Raw genomic sequence first — 22874 nt, forward strand, 5'->3', positions numbered from 1 at the left:
ATAATAGGACATGACCCTACCCAGCACACTCTGGCCACTCCATCAGGCTCTCTTTGATGAACTAAACCACCTTACCTCATTGGTGTCTTAAAATAGAGTTTGGAGACTGAATTAGGTTTTAAATGCTTCCACCCTACACTGGTATATAATGAGGCAATAGAACTCTAACATATGTGGCCCTTTATGTTTATGATATTGTTAAAATTTTCCTGGAATCATAATCCACTAAAATATGAACACTGATTTGAAAATCACATTTTTTATCCTGGCAATGCAGAAGTGACCTTGAAATTTCTTTTGAAGACAATCCACTCAACTATCTGACTTTAGTAATGACAAAGAATACTTCCATTCAAGTTAAATAAATAACATTATTCTATGTATCTAGAATTCTAACAAGATATCTGTATGTTCCTTTAAAGAATAAATAGTTCTTTTTTTCTTTGAGAATCATGAGTGATAACATTTACTGACATTTAGACACTTGTATTTCAACTAATTTCCTTCAAAACAACATTATAAGATCAAATTAGTTATTTCGCTGTAAGATTGAAATTAGCATTAATTTTCAAAGCAGAAGGCATGAAAAAATGCCTGAATGGGTTTGGTCATTCCTACAGGTATAGGGATCATATAGATCTATCCGCAACAAACATCATTGTACTGTGATATTCGATCAACTATTAGTGATGTGTGCAACTTTGTCTTTTATATGAAAACCAAGCATAAATTCCACCAAAGAAAGGAAAAACTTCAAAAATAAATACATAAGACCTTCCTTCAAAAAATATGTAGACATACATCTAATTAAGCACCACTAACCTACTGAAACAGAGATACAATTTCAAAATAATTTAAGTAAAAGCTTAGATAATTAAGCCATGGAAATAAGTGGAAAATCTTCTAGATTGGTCACTAAAATACAATTTATACACGTTTATTTTCAAGAAAGACACACACAATACACACGACTTGGAAACTATGTGTAAAAATGGCCGTTTATTTAATATTGTTAATGTTATGATTTCCCCTAACATGATTTAGTTGCTTCTACGTCAAAACAAATAGCAGATTAAAAACAGGAACTACTGGCTCAGAGAGGGGTTGGAAGGCTGACCACTCACACTAAAACAGGTTAGGAAACCCAAGACTATGTATGCACTTCCAAAACCCCTTGAGCAAGGTTGGCAGAGGAAATACAGAGTGCCCAAGTACATTTGAATTTCAAATCAATAATGAACATCTTGTAGTATACATATGTCCCATGCAGTATTCAGGTGTCATGTCTTTTATTTGCTAAACCTGGCACACCTACCCTAAGTTGTCTGCTTCATGACACCACAGATGTCAATATTAAAATTGAGGCCAATATTACAGTGTTTCCTAGAAAAATGTTGCATTATGTTTTCTAATTATTTTATAACACTGTAATTCATATATTCTATATGTCTTTCCATCTAAAATGATTTAAAATTAAGATATCAAAAAATTTTATAAATTTAAATTAAGATTTGAAATTCAAAAGAAGAAAATATATACAAATAAAATTTAGAAAAAGAGAAATGAAACTCTATTATCTACAATATAAATTCATATTTAGTGAATTAAATATCATACATAGATGGACACTTAATGGTCACTTAAATTAGTTCCTTGTATCAGGATTAAATTTTAACCTTATTTTGAATGAAATCTTTGTTTTTGTGAGATAGATATAGCATATTAGATAAAATGTTCTTCTTTTGCATAATAAACATAATTTTAAGTACTTTAAAATCTAAGCCTTTGTGTACATTTTAATTTTAGTTATTCCCTAGAAACTCATTAAACCACCTCTCCCTTGCCCTTTCAATTTAACCTACCATCAGATAAATAAAGATTTGAAAACTGATAGGCGAGGTATCTGGGTGGCTCAGTCAGTTAAGCATCTGCCTTGGGCTCAGGTCAGGATCTCAGCCTATGCACTGGGCTTCCTGCTGGGCAGGGAGCCTGATTCTCCCTCTCCCTCTGTTCCTTGCCTCCCTGCCCCCATTCCTGCTCTCTCATGCTCTCTCTCTCTCTCTCTCTCAAATAAATAAATAAAATATTTGAAAACTGATAGTGAACCAAACTCACCTTTTAAAAAAATCTCAGAAATGCTAAATATTGAAATAAGATTATATCGTGCTTATTAAAGTTTAGTTATGTACTAATTAAGTGACAAGATTTGGATCCTTAAATAGTTATATTACCTCTCATGACTTTACATTTTGTGTTTCAATAGAGTTCGTCTTAATTACTATAAATATTTAACCACATAATAAATAAAAGTCATGCTATGCACTTACTATTTATGAACAATATCACAATAAATCTAGGAAAGAGTTCAAATTTTAAATAATCAACCTTTGCTGAGGCCTGTAACAGATTCTAGTTAAATAGTATTAACAATGTATGTTTATATATATCTATAACATTATTAAAACATGATAACTGTACAAACCTACCTGCATATGTAATAAAGTTCACACACACACACACACACAAATACAAATTCTGTCTTATTCAAAAAAAAATATCTGAGATATTCAGTTGCCACAAGACCACAGAAAAATAACTGTCTAAGAACCAATCTGGAAATAATTTATGCAATAATGATGATGAGTGAAAATATCCAACACTTAAAAATTCTTACACTGAAACTCCCCAAAGCTAAAGGAAAGTCAGATAAATTACCTGTAGCCATAGTTATCCTGTACTATGAATAATCTCTTGTCCCTGCCTGTAAACATGTATTACAATGGATTTCCATTTATGCTCATGTCTAATTACCTTATATTTACTTAAATTTTTACATACATGTTTGCAAATGACACACAACAGACCATTGAAAAAAATATATTAGTGAGATTAGCTGTAGGTGATGGTGAAACATGAGGCTTAGGGTTTTTGGGTTTTTTTTTTTTTAAGATTTATTTATTTATTTGAGAAAGCAGGTGTGCTTGTGCAGGATCCTGCGTGTAGGGGAGGGTCAAAAGGAGGGACAGACAGAAAATCTTAAGCAGACTTTCTGCTGCAGGGACTCTCATATCATGACCTGAGCTGAAATCAAGAGTTGGATGCTTAACGAAGGGACCCATCCAGTCACCCTGAGGCTTAAGGAGTTTTTTTTTTTTTTTTTTTTTTTTTTTGAGGCTTAAGGAGTTTTTAAAGAGAAAGTGATCAATCAGAAAAAAAGAATAAAAGGACATGGAAATTATGGAAGTTTGAAAGATGGTGAAATCAGGGAAGTCTATGTTAAGAATGAAAATGGTTAGGTTTGGGGGTTTGTTTGATTATTTGTTTTGGCATTAAGACATTATTATCATTATATTAATTTGTGTAAGTTGGGAAGATGCCTATCTAGATAACTAAAGAGAAAAAAAAAATAGCACTTGCTTTCTTTAGCTTTAGGATGTTTCATTTGTTGATTCATTGGTGTAGTCTATAAGCATTTATGGGTGTTTACTTTGCTCCAGACAAAATTCTGGGACTTGAGACTCTAAAATGAATACACATGGATTCTGCTTTAAAAGATTTAACAATCCAATAGTAAAAACAATTGTTTTACAAGATATTTTAAAAAGAGAATCATGTATAAAAATCTAGAAGTTATAAGAAGAAGGTGTATCTGTCTTTGTCTGGAAAGGCTTCTTATTAAAGGTAAAATGAGTTGAATTTTGATAAATGAGTAAGAGATGGCCACACGGATGTAATGAGTGCTTTTAGAGAAGAGAGAGAATTCCAGAGGGAGAACAGAATGTGTCCAAGCACAAGGACCTGGGGAAAATGGTGTATCAAGAAGGTGACAATCATTGAATGACACGAAGCAAAGACTGTAGGCAGGGTTTAAACATAAATAAACTTTAAAGCTACAGAACATTATTGTGGTCACAACAGGGAGCTTCCCAAAATTTTCAGAGGAGGCTATTGAAGTCAAATGTCTATAAATATAAATTAATACTCCACTTGGCGGTAGAAGCCAGATGGAAAAACAGAAGGGTCTTCGTTAATTTTGGCAAACTAGTCAGAAAGGACTCGGATTGGGGAATGCAAAAGAAAGTACACTTGCATCTTCTCACAGAGCCCAGTGAAGACCGAGAGTTTATACTTTACAAATCTGGAAATAGTTTGCGTTCCATCACCCTAAATCTCCCAAATTTAACAAAATATTTTGCAATCAAATGATTACCTGGGTGTTTTGGAGCTGATCACTCAATACAAAGTTAATTGTGAAAGAAAATAGTGGTGAAAGGAGCTGTTCAAAGACGTGATTCTGTATGGAATCTCAAGCCTCGAGTAGTATCAGTAGCAATAAAAGCTAAATACCTACAGAAAAGCACGAAACATTTTTTTCCCAAACATCTTAACAAACAAAAATATAAGGAGGATAATGATCATAAACAAACATTAAATTTACTTTTCAACTGTGAAATTGATTTTTTTTTTTTTAAGTAAAATATAGCTTCTGGTTTATTCTTTCACAGAGACACACAATTAAGTCTCATCCTGGGAACATCTGGTTGGCAATTCACAGAAATAGTGAAAACACAGGGCCAATTTTAATTATGACATTTAAAATAACATATTTTAAGTGATTAAAGGTCACATGCGTTGATCAGATCTTTCCTATCCAAAAATAACCTCAACTTACTAATATTTTCAGTTATCATCTTTCCTTGTATCTACTTTTCACTTCCAAAAATATTAAATATTAATTTAATAAAGTACACATATTTCATCTTCTCCATCTTACTGATACGTACTTTCAGGGGTGCTCCTAGCTGGTTATTAGTTTTCCAATCAAAATGGAGTCCCTTCTGGGTGCCTGGGTGGCTCAGTGGGTTGAGCTCCCAACTTCTGGTTTTGGCTCAGTTCCTGATCTTAGGGTTGTGAGATGCAGCCCTTTCTAAGTCTGAGCACTCAGCACAGAGTCTGCTTGCCCCTCCCTCTCTGCTCCTCACCCGCACTCCCACTCTCTCTCTCTCAAATAAATAAATGACACTCTCTCTCTCTCTCTCTCTCTCTCAAATAAATAAATGAAATCTTAGAAAATAAAAACAAAAACATGTATTGCCTTCCAGTACGTGATCCTCAGTAGTAGTATAGTGGGGGTGCAAACTTTTCCCAATCATTCAGTCTAAAGTTTTCAGAATGGTCCTGGATAACTATTTTCTTTATCTTTTATTGTTACATTGAGAATTCTAATACTTTATATTTCTTTCTTTTTTTTTTTTTTTTTCAAAATTTCTCTAATAGTAATCCTTTCATTGTCGTCGTCCACCAGGCTCTTATTGCCACAAAGCCTGACAATGCCAATAACACTCTGCTGACAAAAAAACAAAACCAAAAACACCACACAACACATCCTTTCTGATCCCCTCTGAACAGTGCTCACTTTCTGAAGCCTGGGATTCAAATAGTGAATGAGTTACAAACAAAATCTCCTTCTAGAATCAGGGGGTCTCAAATAAAGTCTAGCTCTCTCTTTCTAGCCATCAGACCATAGACAAGCTACTGAACATTTCTTTTTCTTAATTTTATAATCTTTAAATGGGCCAGAATACCTATTTCATTTGGTTATTGTCAGGTTTATATGTATTAATATCTGAAAAGTTTTTAGAATCACGAGTGCTAGGCTGATAAATTCTTAAGAATTGTTAGCTACCATTACTATTGGTATTATTACATAAAATGAGTCTTAATTTCTCCAAAACATAACTTTCAAACTATTCCCTATTCCCTAAACTATTTCAAACTAATTCTAACTATTCCCCCTGGATTTATGTTATAGATTTGGCAACCTATATTATTTACTTCTTCATATACATTTGCTCTCTATTTCTGCACTTTTGTTCAATTCTGTACTCCAAGAACACATTTTTTTCTCTATCAGTTAAAATCATTCAGATAGTGCTCCAATAATGGCGGCAAAGTAGAATTCTATAAATCCTTCCTTGGTTACACTCTGAGAGATCTTTTCCAATGATAGCCAAAGGCATTTATTATAGTAAAGTAAATATCTTGTATCTGTATCTGTATCTGTTAATGAGCTGAGAAACTTAAAGTAGAATCATTGAAAAACAGTTCATTTTGAGAAGAGAGAAAATGCTTAATTGCAGTTGACACTGTGATTTCATTCATAGATATGTAAATGAAAAAACAATTAAATCTGTTTTAAAATTTCATTTTTTTTCCCATAGTTTGGCAACAGTACTATTAAGTGCAGGAATTTTCATCATTTTATAAAACGATGAGAAGTTTTTATTTTCATATGAAAACATATGAAATATGCACATAAAAGGAATATATAATGTTGAATTGTAATCAGGCACTAAAACTTAGTTGTTAGGGCTATTGTTATTCAGGCAGATTAGTGATATACATGCAAAACCAACCTGGAAGGCAGGAGACAGAAAATACATAGAATCATATTCATGGACTGTATGTACACAGAGAGCCCAGTGAAAAAAACCATAAACAAAAAGTAAAGTTTGGGTAGATTTTTAGGCACTTCTCAAATGAGCCTCAGACATCACTTGCTAGTTCTATGTGACTTTTAAAGACAAAGTTACAAAAACCTAAATATACAATGCTGCCTCAGAGAATTAGGTTTATCAAATGGGATTTTAGTGAAGAAAAAGAGGCAAGATAATATCTGAGCTTCTGCATGTTCAAATACTGATTTATGACACACAGAGATATCTATCATATATCCTATAGAAAGACTCCATTTTCACATTTACTTTGTGATGATCTTTGGGCATCTGCGTCTCTGACACAAGGATATCAGAACTCTTTGGAGTAACAATGCCCTGCCTAAGGCCAGAATTTACTCTAATGTGTTAGTACGATTGTCAAAATGTAGATTGTGTCAAATTAGATATGGGCATTTATTCGTATCACTTAAAATTTTTGTTTATGGCCTGAAGAAATATAAATTCTTTATTTTCAAATATAATATGCTGCTCCTTATACTGAAATAAGAATCTATCATCTCAAAAGTGTATTCTTTGTCAGATTATTTTTACTGTTTGTCGTACACGATCAAGTATCTTTACTCATTGTAAATGCACAAGGTAAGTAAAATAATGAGAACATGACATTTTAAAATCACACTTTGTCACTAACATCACCATAAAATGGTGGTCATTACACCTTTGGTTCTATTCAATCGGTTTCATTGATTTCATAGATATAAAAGAAAAATAGGGATACTGTACTTTTAAAAAATATGTATTATATGAAAGAATATATACTGCAGATGTAAAATAGTGATATATTGTGAAAAGAACATTTGGAGTCTGATTTTTCTCTGGGAGTAAAAGAAAGCATAATTAGTTCTATTTGAGCCAGAATTTTAATTTTCTCCATACTCAGGCTGATGTCATTGTTCCCATTTTAACTGAATATATGGTTGCCTTGAACACTTAATGAGTGCTTCCTCTGGGCCCAAGCACTCACTGCTTCAGATATGTTAAATAATTTAATCTCTACAATGAGCTTTTGAGGATCTATGTCACAGATGAGGTAAATGAGTTACAGGAAGGTTAAAGAAATTATAGAAGTCACCCAGCTAATAACTGGCTGGATCAGTATTGGAACCCTGGCAGATCAGCCCTACAACGGAGCTCTTAACTATACCACATCACATCTCTGATAGGAGGACAGATATAAAGACCTACTCTTGTAATTATATCATGGGCTACAAGTCCAAAGGAAGTACACATATACCATAAGAACAAAATCAGAAAGTGGTATTTGCTGAAAATAATTTTGAGTTAGCATAAAGTCAAAATGGATAAAATTGGTGACGCTTGGGAAAACTTACCCTGAAAACAAAACTAGAATATTTTTCAAGTATTTGCCAAGACCACAATCCAACGAGGTAAGTAAGGTTGTGCTTCATGCACATCTTAAAGAGGGAGTTGAGAACTTTTTACTAGTGTCATAATATGGTTCTTTTTTTTTCTTTTTTCCCCAAAATTACCTCTAAAGAGGGCTGGTAGTTAGCATGAGGTATAGGGTGGGGAGATATCAATAATTAAATATATATTTGCGTACTTCTAGATTGGCGCAGAGCAGGTGACACTGAGATGACCTGATCTGAGTATGTCGATCTATGCAGAAGATACTGTATCCTTCTACTTAATGATGATGCATAAGGCTATATATGATCACTAACAATGAACCTGACCTTATGCCCTTTACTATTTCAACCAAACTTCTCATAATATTTCCGTTTTCCTCCTGGATATCTCTCAAGTATTTCAATTGATTCCGTTATTACATATGTATTTAAGTTAAGATATTAATCTTATTTTCGCATGTGATGGTTATGAGTTCATGAGCCATAATCATTTTCCTATATAGTTGGCCTAGAAAACATTTATGTAATATAGTTCTAGGGCGAACAAAACTGAAAACCACTATGCTTGGAATATAACAGGATCTCAACAATAAGTTTTCTTGAATGTGGGTCACCCTGTTTTTGTCAGTAGCTTGGGAAGACATGCCTAAACAGCTAGCTAAACACTTTCCTTATACTTCTACACTGCCATGGCACTACTTTACAATATATAATAGTATTACAAATAATAGGACCTATCAACATCCTTCTGAAATTAGGAAGTAATTGAAATATGAAAAACTCTGAAAGATTAATAAAGGGCATAGAATTAAATTAAATTAGAATAAATTAGAATAGAATAAATTAACCTCAAAGCAATATAATATATTTTTTATAAACTATCTTAAATGATTTTATTTAAGGGGAAGATTATATTTCCCCATTTTAGATATATTAGCACAACTTCCCTATAAGCATTATGAAAATATAATTTCTATGAAGAATTCCTACAAAGCAAGTAATTTAAGTTCCCAAGAATTATGTCCCTAGATTCCAAGCTCGATATTAAATGAGAGAGATGAAAATTAAATCATTTAATATCAAGTACTTCCTAAAAATAATTCTAAGTAAGCCTGCATTAAAAAAAATTACCTTTCTCAGTATTTCAATGAGTCAATATTTTGTTCTTATAATTTGAGAAATAATTATCTTCACACCATCCCATATATAATTAAAAAATACTGATTTCCCAAATACTTAGCTTAGTAAAGTTCAAAGGAGATAGAATTCATTCCAGTCTATCAATAAAAGGCATTTTTACATTCTCTAATACCAGACAGCCCCTTTGGTTCTATATAATTAAGTATATTTATATAATCACAAATTATTCCTATATATAATTCAAAAATTACTTCATTACCCTTGATAGATAAAAATAACTATCACCTTATAACACTGGTTGTGTATTTATGAAATCAGTGCCTTTATCGTGTCTTATTTCATCTTTTCTTGCCTGTAAAATGGACCTTCAATAGTAGCTACTACTGTTATTAGATTTAGACTTAATGTTTAGCTAATACAATTTCCCATTTGATATTTTTCTTTTCATTTTATTTTTCTTAAGTATGTAATTCATTCATGATTTCTGTTTTCAGGCCAATGCTACATTTTAATTTACTCTCCAAAGTAACCAAAATATAATAATCATATACAGTGTGTTGCAATATCTTTCAAAATAATTAAGAAAGCACATGTTACTACTAGGTTTAAGGAAGTAGCCAACTTGGGGCACCTGCGTAGCTCAGTTGGTTTAAGCATCTGCCTTCAGCTCAGGTCATGATCTCAGGGTCCTGGAATCAAGCTTCCTGCTCCAGGGAGCCTGCTTCTCCTTATCCTCCCTGCTCTCTCTCATTATCTCTTTCTCTCTCAAATAAATACAATCTTTAAAAAAAAAAAAAGAGGCAACTTGACGTTGAATCATTATTAATGTCTGTTTCATTTTTTTATTTAATCGTGTGCCATTTCACAGTAACTGATACCAAGGATTTTCCTTAAAATTCAGCAGAAGATAAAATGATTCTCCACAAGTGGAGAATTCTGATTATAAGAGAAATAAAGCAGCTCAATGAAGATTCAGTATTTGACAAAGTCAGATATTTAAAATCTAGTCATCTGTCTTCCTTTTATTTATTATTATTATATACATTTTTAAGTTGTAACACATACTTTCAAAAGACATGATCTATGTTATATATTGCATATCTTTCTATATATTTATAAATGTAATAGACATTTTATACTCGACGTTTGCCCTATACACATGTCCGCAAATTTCCTTCTAAAACTATGATTTCTTAATTTCTGGTCCTGGATATTTAACCATCCATTGCAATTCAATGTGAGGGGGACAAAAAAGGCTTTACGAATCCAATTTTTTCCCTTTCAAAATCCTTCAGGAATACAAGCTATCTACACGGAAACAGAAAGGGAAGGGAATGTATAAAAACCTAGGCTTTCTCACTTGCCTTTCCTTTGTCCTCCAGTAAAACCGAGCCTCATCCTCTTCACTCCTTCACCAGCCCCAGTGCTGGGAAAGGCGTATTCCGCAGGAAATACATATCAGGGCTAGAAAGTGCCATTCTACCAAATCACAGCTGACATATGCCTACGTTTGTAGTTTGTAAAGCTCTCTAGGTAAAGCGTTTCGACATCTCTCAGGAGCAAATACCAATGTCAGGGTCAGGATATTTCCCATAATGTGTAATTCACATCTCTCAGGATGCAATATAGATCCATTTTTTTTCCTTTCTGCTCTCAATAAAGACAGATTAACTGATCCTTATCTATGTAGTATTTGTTTAAACACTTAACATTTGTTAAGTCACCTCTCCCCTTTTCTTCTCAATTCACAGTCCCTCAATCCTTTTAAACTCTCTTTAGATATGCCATTTTCCAAAAGGTTAATCTCTTTATTTTAGTAAGTCTCCTTTTAGCATCCTGAGTGCCAATTTGCCACAATCCTCTAACCTAGACTCAAAGAAATGTGAAATACAGACATATAATCTGGTATTCAAATGAACATATTTAAATATTTGCTTTTATAAAATACCACTAAGTTAACAGATAATGTTTCCACAAATAAGAAAGATATAAAGACAGGTACCAAGCATTTGTGAAAGACTAGACATGGTAAGAATTCCAAAAATAGTTAAGAGCAATCATGTTCAAGGGGAGTACATGCTAACTAACTTGTCTTTTTAGTTTACATATTGGTGTATTTTAGGCTCTGCTGATTGCTTTCCCTATATTATCAGAGAGAATATCTGGCTATTATATTTTAGTGAAACAAAAATATTCTATTTCATTTATTCAATTATATAAATTCAAAAACCCAGAAAACTTCATTTTTAGTTTGAGGTCAGGATAGTGACACTTCCTGGGGTGGTAGTAGAAGAGGACAGAATACAGGGTTTTTTGAGGTACTTTTTGAAGTACTAGGACTTTTTGGCTACTGGACATGGTACCAAGTTAATGTTGGGATCACTGATTATACAAGTGAGCTTATTTTGTGAAAACTTGTGTTATACATTTGTGATTTCTACACCTTTCTATGTGTATTTTATACTTTAATAAAAATTTAAAAATAAAAAACTAAAAATGGGTTGCTATGTATGGAGCTTATTTTAATTATGAATCAAGTTAATAAAATGTAGGTAATATTAATAATATTTATGAGAAAATTATAAATAATAAATGTAAAAGTAAATAATATTTATGAAACAACTATGGAAATTTGAATAATAATGAGGCAACCAATGATAGTAAGAACTTTCCTTAAAGAAATACTGTTCTTATGGTTATGTTAAAAATAAACTTAATCTTTAATAAACATATGCTGAAATATTAATGGAGTAAGCTGTAGGATCTCTGGATTTGCTTGAAAAATCTGAGTGAAAAGATAGTGTTTTAGTATTTGGATGAAACAAGTATGGCCAAGAACCGATCATTGTTCAGGCTGGAGAATATGGAGAGTTTAGTACTACTCAATTTTTGTATATGCATGAAATTATCCATCATTTTTATGTTTAAAAGTATAATTTAGTAGAACTGTGGGTTCTACATAGTATTGTTTTCTATTACCTTTGTTCTTATCAAAAAGATTGAGGTAATTCAAGAATCAAGATACAGCTACCAAAACATATCTTGATTTCATGACCTTCAATATAATCATCTGATGAGTACTTCTCTGGCAAATAAATCTTAAACCCACACCACCAGTGACTAGCAAAAGGACTAGTTTTGGCATTAGGTTTATTAACAGTAGGGAAGAAAGAACACAATAATTTCATATTAATTTTATAGGTCAGCCTCCAGATTTTCTATGTTTTGTAAGAATGAAACGACAGCAACAGTTAAACTATTTAACATTCACCTTCATATCTATGGACCAATTCCTAACACTATTTTGATTAAACCTACATGGGAAATGTTTTATCTTATATACACGATCAAGTGTATCCCAGAAACTTATTATGTACACTTTATATACTGTTGTCATTGTTGACTCAGAACTTTCTACCAGGTGTCGCACTTTGAGACAAAAACCAATGTTATGTTGAGTGAGCTCACAAAGACTCCCTTCATTATGGCTATTCTTTATCTAGCATGATTCAAAATTAAACTCAAGAAATATATATTTGATACTGATTTTATTTATGTATTTCTCCCCGGCTTGGGTCTTTTTTCCTTTTTAAGACACTTATTTGAAAATTATAACAAAGAATATTTACAAATAACACTTTTTATGAATAATGCAGTCTTTATCTAACTTGCAGCTGAAATACAGTCATTGGCATAAAATGAATCTTACACCACTAGATGACAAACTAACTCACTTGTCTAGTACGTGTAAGATACACCATTGAATATCCAACACAGGTAATACTGAAATCTAGGGTAGGATTGTGTCTAATAGCAGCATGAAAAGAGGAAAAAAGTCCTACTTATTATAACATATTTACAAACAGTAACAATAATGTTTTCCTCAGGATATAGGCCTCTATTTCCTCCACACTGTCATGATTAATTTTACTATAATACACTGGTCCTCAAAAAGTACAATCAGTATCTTAAAAATAAAGAAACAGACCAAAATTTATTACATCACTTATCTGTTTCTCAAAAACCACTATTCTGATGTTTAGCAGCTTCTGATAATGAAGGAACCATTACTTAATCATGCTAAAATAATAGGGAGATAAAATTAAAAATTAAATCATATTAAAAATATAATGTTTCTATATGAGATATCTATATGCACAAATGTATCCACACAACAGAATCATGAAATGGAACACAGAAAATATGTTTACAATCACCTGTCCAATTCAATGATTTAAAAGCTATCATTGATAATTTTTTTGTCACTGATAATTTAATAACACTCTACAGATTATGGAAGTTTTGTAATAACACTCTACTGTACAGATAATGGAAATGTTGTTGAAATTAAATTCGCATATAATCTTTTCAATCTCATAGCTAAAAGAAAGATATTCCTACGAAAAAGAAAATGGTATGTGCCTAGGTATAATGTACAAGTATAATGTCATAAATGTACTGATGAAAGATTCAGAAATAAAACCCTGACTTTTATCTGTGAAAATTTCTAGTTTATAATTTGTCCTTATCCATGTCCTTTGGTGTGTAATTACATTTGGGATTCAGTGTTTTCAAATCCTCCATACTGTCCTCACCTAAACTGATGTAGGTGATTAGGGACCACTAATGAAGTAATTAGGGAGTCTTATTGGATCTCGATAGAAAACTTCCAAGATTTTTATTATACTTTGGGAAACATTAAATTGACTCCCATTATGCTGAGTTTAGTCCTAATTTGATAGTATTATTTAATCCTGAACAATGAACCTCACAGTCCAAATTTTCAAGCTATATTGTCTAAATGATGCTATCTAATTCCTATTAAAAGGACTTAAGAAGAAGCAGACTCACCCAAAAATTGTCTGGCACATTGAGTATTAAATAATGTTTAATAATGCTTATAAGCAATTGAATTTATATATTCCAGATTCTTTACTTTACTTAATGCATTTGAATTTTGACCCACACATCTTCAGTATGATGAGCCAGGGGAAAAAATCCCAAGTAGATAATCCTTTTCATTGAATAATTCTATTTATATTTTAATTGATAATCTTCTTTTGTTAGGCTCACATGATGGGCAAGTGCTTATATGGATTTACTTCCAATTACAAAATAAGAAAGAAGATGGAAATGATCTGTAATATAAAATGAGGTATATAAATAATATTAACATGCTAAATGTTAGCTCAATAAAATGCAAAGTATACATGAAATAAACTTCTTTAAATAGTAGATGGAGACTCATATACTAAGGATTATAAAATATTGAGTAAAGATATTAATTACTTCTTTCAATTAAGTCTTCTCTAAAAACCTTAAATACATTTTTTATTTAGCCAAGTATCTGTCAGTTCAAAAATATAATTAATAACATGCAAATAAATAATTCCTACATGGGAATTATATAAGAAAAATAAGTAACTACACTAGATGAAAATTTGTATCTATTAGCTTTACAAAGAAGTGAAAGATAAGACCTAAACTATGAAAGCTGCTAGTAAGTAAAATATGTCAAGGAAAGATTATCTCAAAGATCTGGTACGAAAGGGAGTATTTAAATTCTAAGAGAGTTAACAAGTATGAAACAAATTTAACACCTTTTTATAATATAAGTTTTTAGAATGAATCAAAAGGTGTTTAAAATCTCAGAGTATTGAAAAACTCCATCATATTTTACAAAGCACCTTGGATATGTGCATATCAATATTTTGAATGAGTTCACAATCTCTTTCCCGTTATAAAAACTTGTAGTATTGTAGTAGCCACGAGAGAAGGATAACTAATTTAAAACATATTTTAAAAATTGGAAGAAAATAAAGTTTGCTTAGAGATGAAAAAAACAAAACAAAACTGTGTACAGACGTGTGTGTGAATGATAGTATAATGACAGCATTAAAGATTATTTGGGTACTTCAAAATACTCATTCAGCCATTCATTCATTTTTTTATCACATAATTTTTAGGCATTTATAACATGCATAGCTGGATAATGAGTCTAAATACGCCAAGAGAGTATTGGATACCAACCAGTTCCAATGCACCCAAAGGCACAGGTTTTAAATGACAGGTGATAAGTCACTGAGAAGCACTGATGTCTGAAAGTGAACAAAATGCTTACAGAAATTGCCAGATGTGTAGATGCAAAATGAACATCCACCTCAGAAGGATTTTTATAGCTTTCACTTGAAGTCGTATTAATTGAGGTAGACCATTACTGAACAACTACAGAAGAAATAAGATAATGTGATAATATCTCAGTTATCTGGAGTTACAGGAAGGTTCCAGGCAGCTGTTGCATCAGCTAACTGCAGTAAGAATACAAATCATGAATAGATTATCATTTTTCAAAGAAGTAAAATATAAAATTCAGTGAACATTAAATCTAACAGTAGATATACAGAGAATATGAACTGGGATTGGGTTTTTTCCTGACCCTGAGTTATCATTTATTTCCTGCTCACAAAACTGAGGTGAGTAAACTACTTTAATTATGAGAGTTCAATTCTTAATTACTAAACAAAGGAATTTAATGAAAAACAGAAGGACTGGTGTGATTCAAAGACCAGGGATTTGTCACAAAGATTTAAACTAAAAAAGTGAGAAAGTTAGGTTCACAAATCTAGAGCTATTCTTATAAAGAAGAGTGAGAGAAGCGAAAGTCTCAGAAATAAGATATTATTAAAAAGTGGGATGCCTGGGTGGCTCAGTTGGTTAAGCAGCTGCCTTCGGCTCAGGTCATGATCCCAGCGTCCTGGGATCGAGTCCCACATCGGGCTCCTTGCTCCGCAGGGAGCCTGCTTCTCCCTCTGACTCTGCCTTCCACTCTGTCTGCCTGTGCTCACTTTCGCTCGCGCTCTCTCTCTGACAAATAAATAAAATCTTAAAAAAAAAAAAAAAAAAACTTTAAAAAGTAACACAACTTGGAGAAAAAGGGAACATATGTACTAAAATTAACATATGTACTAGGAAAACAATATCTTGAAAAAGATGTCCATTCATTTAGTGATGTATGGACCTAGAGACAGACGTTAAAAAGGCCCTGTATAATAATGCTTATTTATGGACTTCATTATTTGATAAACTGATGCTATGTTTATGACGTTACAGGAATATAGAAATCCCAGAGAAAACATATACAAGGATTCGTAAATATGAGGGTAATGTGTATCAATAAGAAAAGTTGTTTTATTTTGAATCTTATGTATGCTCTTACCAAACTATTGAGTTAAATTACAAAAACGCACAGAAGGCAGATTGAGACAATGAAGGGATTGTCATTTTAAAACATGCTCTACAATTTTAATCAACTAAAAACTTGAAGTGCACCATAGAAATAACATAGATGCCCAAAAGAACTTTCTCAAAATGATGTTTATTTTAAAAAGTCTAGGTAAAATGTCAGCAATTTTTCAAATGGGATGGTTCAAAGTTCCGACATCTTTTCTTATGTTATGTTAAGATTGAGTCGAATTGAAGTTTCAAAAGGACTCAAAAAGTAGGCAAAAATAAAATTAGGTCAGGAGAAAACCAGTAATTTTTTGGCACACACCGACTAGTCTAAATGCTGTGTAATGTGAACAGAGGATGAACCATGACACTTCAATAAATAGTTCCCTACAGCCCTGTGAGTCTAGAAAATTTCATGGATTAAGGGTTTAAAAAATTATTATGTCAATGTATGTTTTTCATTTCATTCAGTATAATTTATTACTGTATGACCCTTTAAATAAATGAAAGAAGGATTTTTCACAAATGTATTTTAGGTGAAATTTCATTTTATTTGTCTTTTGATTGTTGTCAATTCTTAGGCACTGATTAGGTTTATTGACAAGAAATCAGCAAGTTTCCAATGAACCCTTACACCTTTACTACTGTACTGTTTATGCTGATTAGAACCAAAAGATATGCTTATTCACTAACAAAAGTTGTAAGCAATGATGCTCAAAATGTGAAGTCAAAATCATAAGTAAAAATGATTGCAAGAGTCATATTTAGGTGTTGTGTTAACTATTGGGTTTTTCTAAATTTTCTTAATAATATAGCTTTTATGTATTATATTCTTGAACTTAAATCATTTTTATGCTCCTTATTTTTTTTCTGTATAACGTTGTGTCATTTGAAATACTGTTATTTTAAATAAGATGTCTATAATACTAAAGAAATTCTTGAATTCTTCACAATAAAATGTGGTATTATTTTTAAACTCCAGGTAATATTTTTTTCATGTTTTATTTTAATAAGTGTCAAAAACAGTGATTAATTTTTATTAAAAGTTAAGGTGATATTTTAGTATTTTTTATGACTTTGAAAAGGTAAAGCTACGCTAAAATTCACTAGCACTTTAAGATAAATCAAAACACTGAGTTTTGAATACAACCATTTTTTACACGTTTGTATTTATTTCTTTAATCTTTCAGTGTATCCCTTCGGTTTTCATCAAAGTATTAACAAACTACGACATTATAACAAAAATAAGAGCAAGCATGCTCATAGTGCTTGTGACTAAGGAGTTTGAATTGCTATTCTTGATTTAAAAAATAACTTCCATTTCATTAAATGCATCATCTTTGTGGATCTTTCCCTACACATTATAAAAAAAAGAAAAAGGCAACATAGTTGTATTTGGGCATTTTAAAAAACACAAACTGTTTTTTAGCATGTGCATACGCGTGCTTTTGTGTAGAAGTTGGTTCCTTGTGATTTTTAATTTTAAATTTGATAATCAGAAGTATAGAAATGGGAAGTTCCTGGATATAGACAATGATTTCATTTGTATTATTAAGCATTATCATTTCCTGATCATTTTATAAATGACAGTGGTAGCTTCATTAGGCTTTATCTTTAGAGCTCTACAAAAATAAATATTCAGCTACTTTCTTCAGATTAAGTAAACTTTATATTCACTAAAAAAATAAATGCATGTCCAACAAAAGAAAACTACTACTCCAATAATTATTTAGGCATTCTGGTTAAAAACAAGTTATAGGTGCCAAGTTCTTAGTTTAATTATGTAAGGGACATTCTTTTCAATGTAGAAGGTGAGAATATTTCCATGCCTGATGATAAATAGTACAAATATTAACAACTATTCTCATGTGAATTTGGAGGGCAAAATGGTCAGGGATGTTATTTGTAGTTTATACCATCAAATTAACCATAAAATTGTCTATGTCTATTAAATCAGAACCATGATATAATTTTTAAGATAAGACAGCATTAAACCCTGAAAGCTGAAGTTCTATGAAGAACTAAGGATAGTACAAGTAAAAACAACAAAATACTTCTATTTCTGCTTATTTTTCAGCCAGGTCACACTTCATCCCAAACCCTAAATTTTAAGTGGTGTGAGTTGGATAACACAGAAAAAATAAAATAGTTTTTAAAACCCAACTTATTTTACAATTTCTGCATCATGTGCAAACAAATTTTAATTTTCTTAATTAAATAACATATGCATTCTTTGATTTCTAGCAACACACATAACTATTTTAGGCTATTTGAAATCACTAATGTGTGCAGATGTGTGAGTTAAATTTTAGGACTCAAGCATCCAAATTTCATCATAGTTACTATGTTTGACATTTCAACACTTTCCTTAAGTATATGTGCTCTCCTTGTATTTTTTAACTTCAAAAGATAAAGCAAAACAAGTATCAATAGTTTATAGAGAGCATAGTTTAGGAACAACTATTTATACTCAATACAATATACAGCATACATATTGTATTTATACAATTATATTTACTCCTAATAGTTTAGGAGCAATTATTTGGTTCTGAAATGCTAAAATACTTACTATATCATGTGTGGGGTAATGGTATTTCTGAGTAATTTGAAAAGTTAGGGGCAATCCTTCATAAAACAGTTTAATCATTGTTGCCATCACAATGTATATATGCTGTGGCAGATCTATTCCGCTATTCATAGGACTTATCAATGTCTAGAGTAGCAATCTTGTCCCCAATGCATTCAATAAAATGCCTTTCATATTTACATTCACAATAGCTAAAATATATGTTCTTCTAGCTTTTTTCTTTCCTTTCGGTATTTTTTCAATTTCCTCCCATCCATAAATCATAAAAGAAATGACACATCAGCAATCTGTCTCATTTTTGTTCCTAGCTTATGATTCTATGATTTTTTTACACTAGAAGAGGAAAGAAAGAAAACATCATGTATGTTGGAGCTGCTATTTAAGATAAAAGTCATCTTTTGACTGAGTTTTTATGAGCTTCACCTTTATCAAACATTAGTTTATGTGGTTTGACCAACCTATTGAATTGTCAGTGGCATTTACCCATTAACTAAGGAAAAGATAACTATGTAGCAGAGAATATAGGATTGTTTCATTGCCAAGATCCTCAAAGGAAATACACTACAAAATCTCTAAACATTTTTATTTTCACAATGGTTGTATAAAATAATCCACTTAGAGAATATGGTCCCAATATTGAAAGAGCTGAATACAGGTTTCAATGTCTCCATGTTAGAAGAACATATTATTTTAAGTAAATGAAGATTATTGCTTTATTTCTATGTTTCCTTCACATAGTTCCTCTGAGTCTGATCAGAGACTTACTCCATATCAACATATTTCTAAATTACATTGAATGACCAAAATGATGGCTGCACTGATTTCCTAACGTAGCCTAAAATGTTTAATGTCACTATGGAAAAAGGATGATTATGTGATAATGCTGGCATCAAAAAAATAAATAAATAAAATCTCTCAGTGACTCAAGTGTCAAAAGATGTTCTTCCATCTTAATTAAGCCCTTCAAAACACATGGAAATCAAGTAAACAAGAGCTCAATATTCAAAGGAAATATGAAACACATTTGAAAATGTTTTCAGCATCAAAAGTTATGTTTGATTGTTGTCAACAACCATGTCCTAACACAGGAACCTGTCTTCCTGATACGTATATTCATTTTTCCATAGTAAAGTGCTGCCTACATCCAAGAGTCACTTTTATCTTGTTTTGGAAAACAACCTGAACTCTATTTTTACTAAGAAGAATGGCATGTTGAACTTATTCCCTCAAAGGGAATACTTTGATAAAGCCTTTTATGTAATACTTACTCAAATATGGTGGTTTGTAAGGCGCTCGTGTATTAGACAGCAGTCCATCCAGTTCCTTCCTCTCCAGAGTGCTGTGAAGGGCCTTCTCTTTGCCAAAGGTGGAGAAAGACCTCTCGGTCCCAGGCTGGGCTTCTGGAGTTTCAAACACCTCAGTGTCTGGAACAGAGTCCATACCAGGAACATGCAGATTGCTGCGATAATCAGCAGCCTGGCGTCCATCAGCGGGGACAAAAGAAGGCATCCAGCACCGATCTGAGTGGCCCAGCGCTTTGCATTCCTCAGTGCAGTTCGAGAAGAGATCCATACCTGTAACCAGGGGGAAAAAAAAAAAAAAAAGAAAGAAACTCCAGATTCAGGTTTCATTAATGTGAGAGTTTACAGGTAACATAAAGAGTGCTGGGTGAATGTGGTTTGCCCAAATTTTCTTGCCTTAACCTCATAAGAACCAAATATGTCTTTGTACTGTTTTCCAAAGAGTTAGACTTCTAGCAAAGAGGACCCTGAGATAGATGTTTCTAAAATTCTCTGAGTATTGGGAGAAAAGTCTGACCCTAAATTATTTAAGTAACTAGGGAATGGTGAGTAGAAAAAGGACAATTTTTTTTTTTTAATCTCTGGTGAAATTCATAAGAGAGAAAAATGCACAGGGTAATTCTTTTATAATCCATAATCTCTAATGATGATAAGACATCCAACATTTTTTCTTCTTTAGAGACAAAAGCATCGAACTATGTGAAGCACAAATGATGATATATAGATTATGAAATCTGGATATGAAATAAAAAAGTGAAATTCAACAGAAATACAGCACTCATATTGATAAACTCATAAATAACAAGAATGAAACACTACATAAGGGGCCAAAAGCATGCTTCCTAAGGTTCTCAGAAAATGACCCTAAAAGGTATATTTTAATGACATTCTGGTAGCCCATATTACTACAAACCACTTATCACTTACCACAGCAGACAAACCCAGAACAAATGACTGTAATTAGTGAAACCAGGGTAATCAAGTGTATTTTGAGTCAGGTGCAGATACTATTGACAAATGCTTTATTACTTGTCCCATATTGGAAAAACACTTGTCCTAGTCAACAAAAGAACTGTTTCCCTACTAATCCGAGAATATTCAGATTTCAAATGAAATCTTCAAATTTCACTGTCTCCCACAGATTAACAAGATTATTCAACATTATCTGATTATGACTCAAGAAAGTTCAGTTTCTTAAGCAAAGCATAACAATTTTTGAGCATTATAGAATACTTTTTGATATTTATTTTGTTAAATACCCCACGCAGAAAAACAAGTACAGAAACACAAATCACATTTTAATATTTTTCTAAACATACCAACACATTTACTGTGCTTGTTTTTAAACAGGATCAATTTAAAGTAATTTGAGTGTGATTATTCTGTATAAAAGAAACTCTCAAATGAGTATAGATTTCTTTTTTTAACTGACAGATTAATATTTGTTTAATGAACCCATCTGATTGTTTCTTCTTATAAATACCATGAGCGATTTGAACTCTTGAGTCAGTTTTAGTTTATAAATTCCTGATGGTATTGTGTCACAAACTGCTTTACTTGTTTGTGTGTGTATGGTAACATCTGTATGAATAAAATATAGAAAAAAAAATTTCAGAGTATTAATCTTCTAGATTATCCACAAGTATTTTGGAGTTCAGAACAGTGGATTATGTAAATTATGTTTAAAGAAATAAAACAAAGCTTCTTATCCTATATTAATCTCACTTTATTAATAGTTTAGTCACTTTATGACTTTTTTATTTTAAATTAAACTATGTATAATGCCGAGTCTGACTTCGATTATAATGTTCCATTGATAATTGTCATGCATAAACCGGGAAATAAATTACTGATCAGTGAACTGTTGAGGAACTTAAAACGTGAGCTGAAACCAGGATAAGGACCTAGACTAAAAAAGCATGTAAAACAAGTCAATGTTTTTCTAGACACCAGAGTAGCTCAGAGTTTTTATCCAATTTCTTCAAGGAGTTATGTATAAAGGAAAAGAGTAAGGGAAGGACAATGTCCCTGATACAAATTGACATACAAAATCGGCAGAAGCTATAGAACCAGAGAGATTTGTATTTTGAATACTGTATACTGTACTAGAACTGCTCTGTATTTGCAGTGTGATAGAGAAAAGAAGAATTTTTGATAGATGGAACTACTGTTAAAAGTCCAATTATTATGAGCAATCATTTGTTTGTAAATTAAATTCAAGGCACTAAATTTGAAGTTGGTGGAATTAATTCAAATAGTAAGATCAAATTGTATTATTAGACCCTAATAAAGATGGGTATACAATGCAAATTTGGTGTTAATGCAAGTTTTCCTCACGTGGACTGATAAATATCATTTTAAATATATTACACAGAACCATTAAGAATCTTCTAAGTCTTTTTGAGCACCTGTACCCAGACTCTCATATTCTTAAATATGATCATCTCTCTTATAGAAAGATTGTAATAAACTAGTCTCTCAACATTATTAAAATGTTTGATTATATTAGAAGTTACTTTCAGTAGGACTGGTTTTTATAGATAGTGTGTACGCAGCTCTGCCCATTTTTTTTCCTTGAAGCTAATGATTTTTCTGGTTTTTGGCTTCTTTAGTTATTAAAGGCTAGTTAAAATTCCCTTAGATGATGTAATCAAATTCTCATGAGTTAAGAAACTGTACAGAAAATATATCGTGTTCATAACAAGAAAAATGTGAAATATGATAAAGT

General features: G+C 31.7%; 1 protein-coding gene across 1 annotated transcript in view; it reads right to left on the reverse strand.

Annotated features, from left to right (window-relative positions):
* The window catches only part of PCDH10 (protocadherin 10), a 60250-nt gene that overhangs the window by 27139 nt on the left and 10237 nt on the right, over positions 1 to 22874 (reverse strand). The window contains 1 exon segment of the mRNA XM_082727894.1: positions 20114 to 20419. Coding sequence (XP_082584020.1) covers positions 20114 to 20419 — 306 coding nt within the window.

Source organism: Mustela nivalis (assembly GCF_964662115.1).
Source record: "Mustela nivalis genome assembly, chromosome: 4".
NCBI lineage: Eukaryota > Metazoa > Chordata > Mammalia > Carnivora > Mustelidae > Mustela > Mustela nivalis.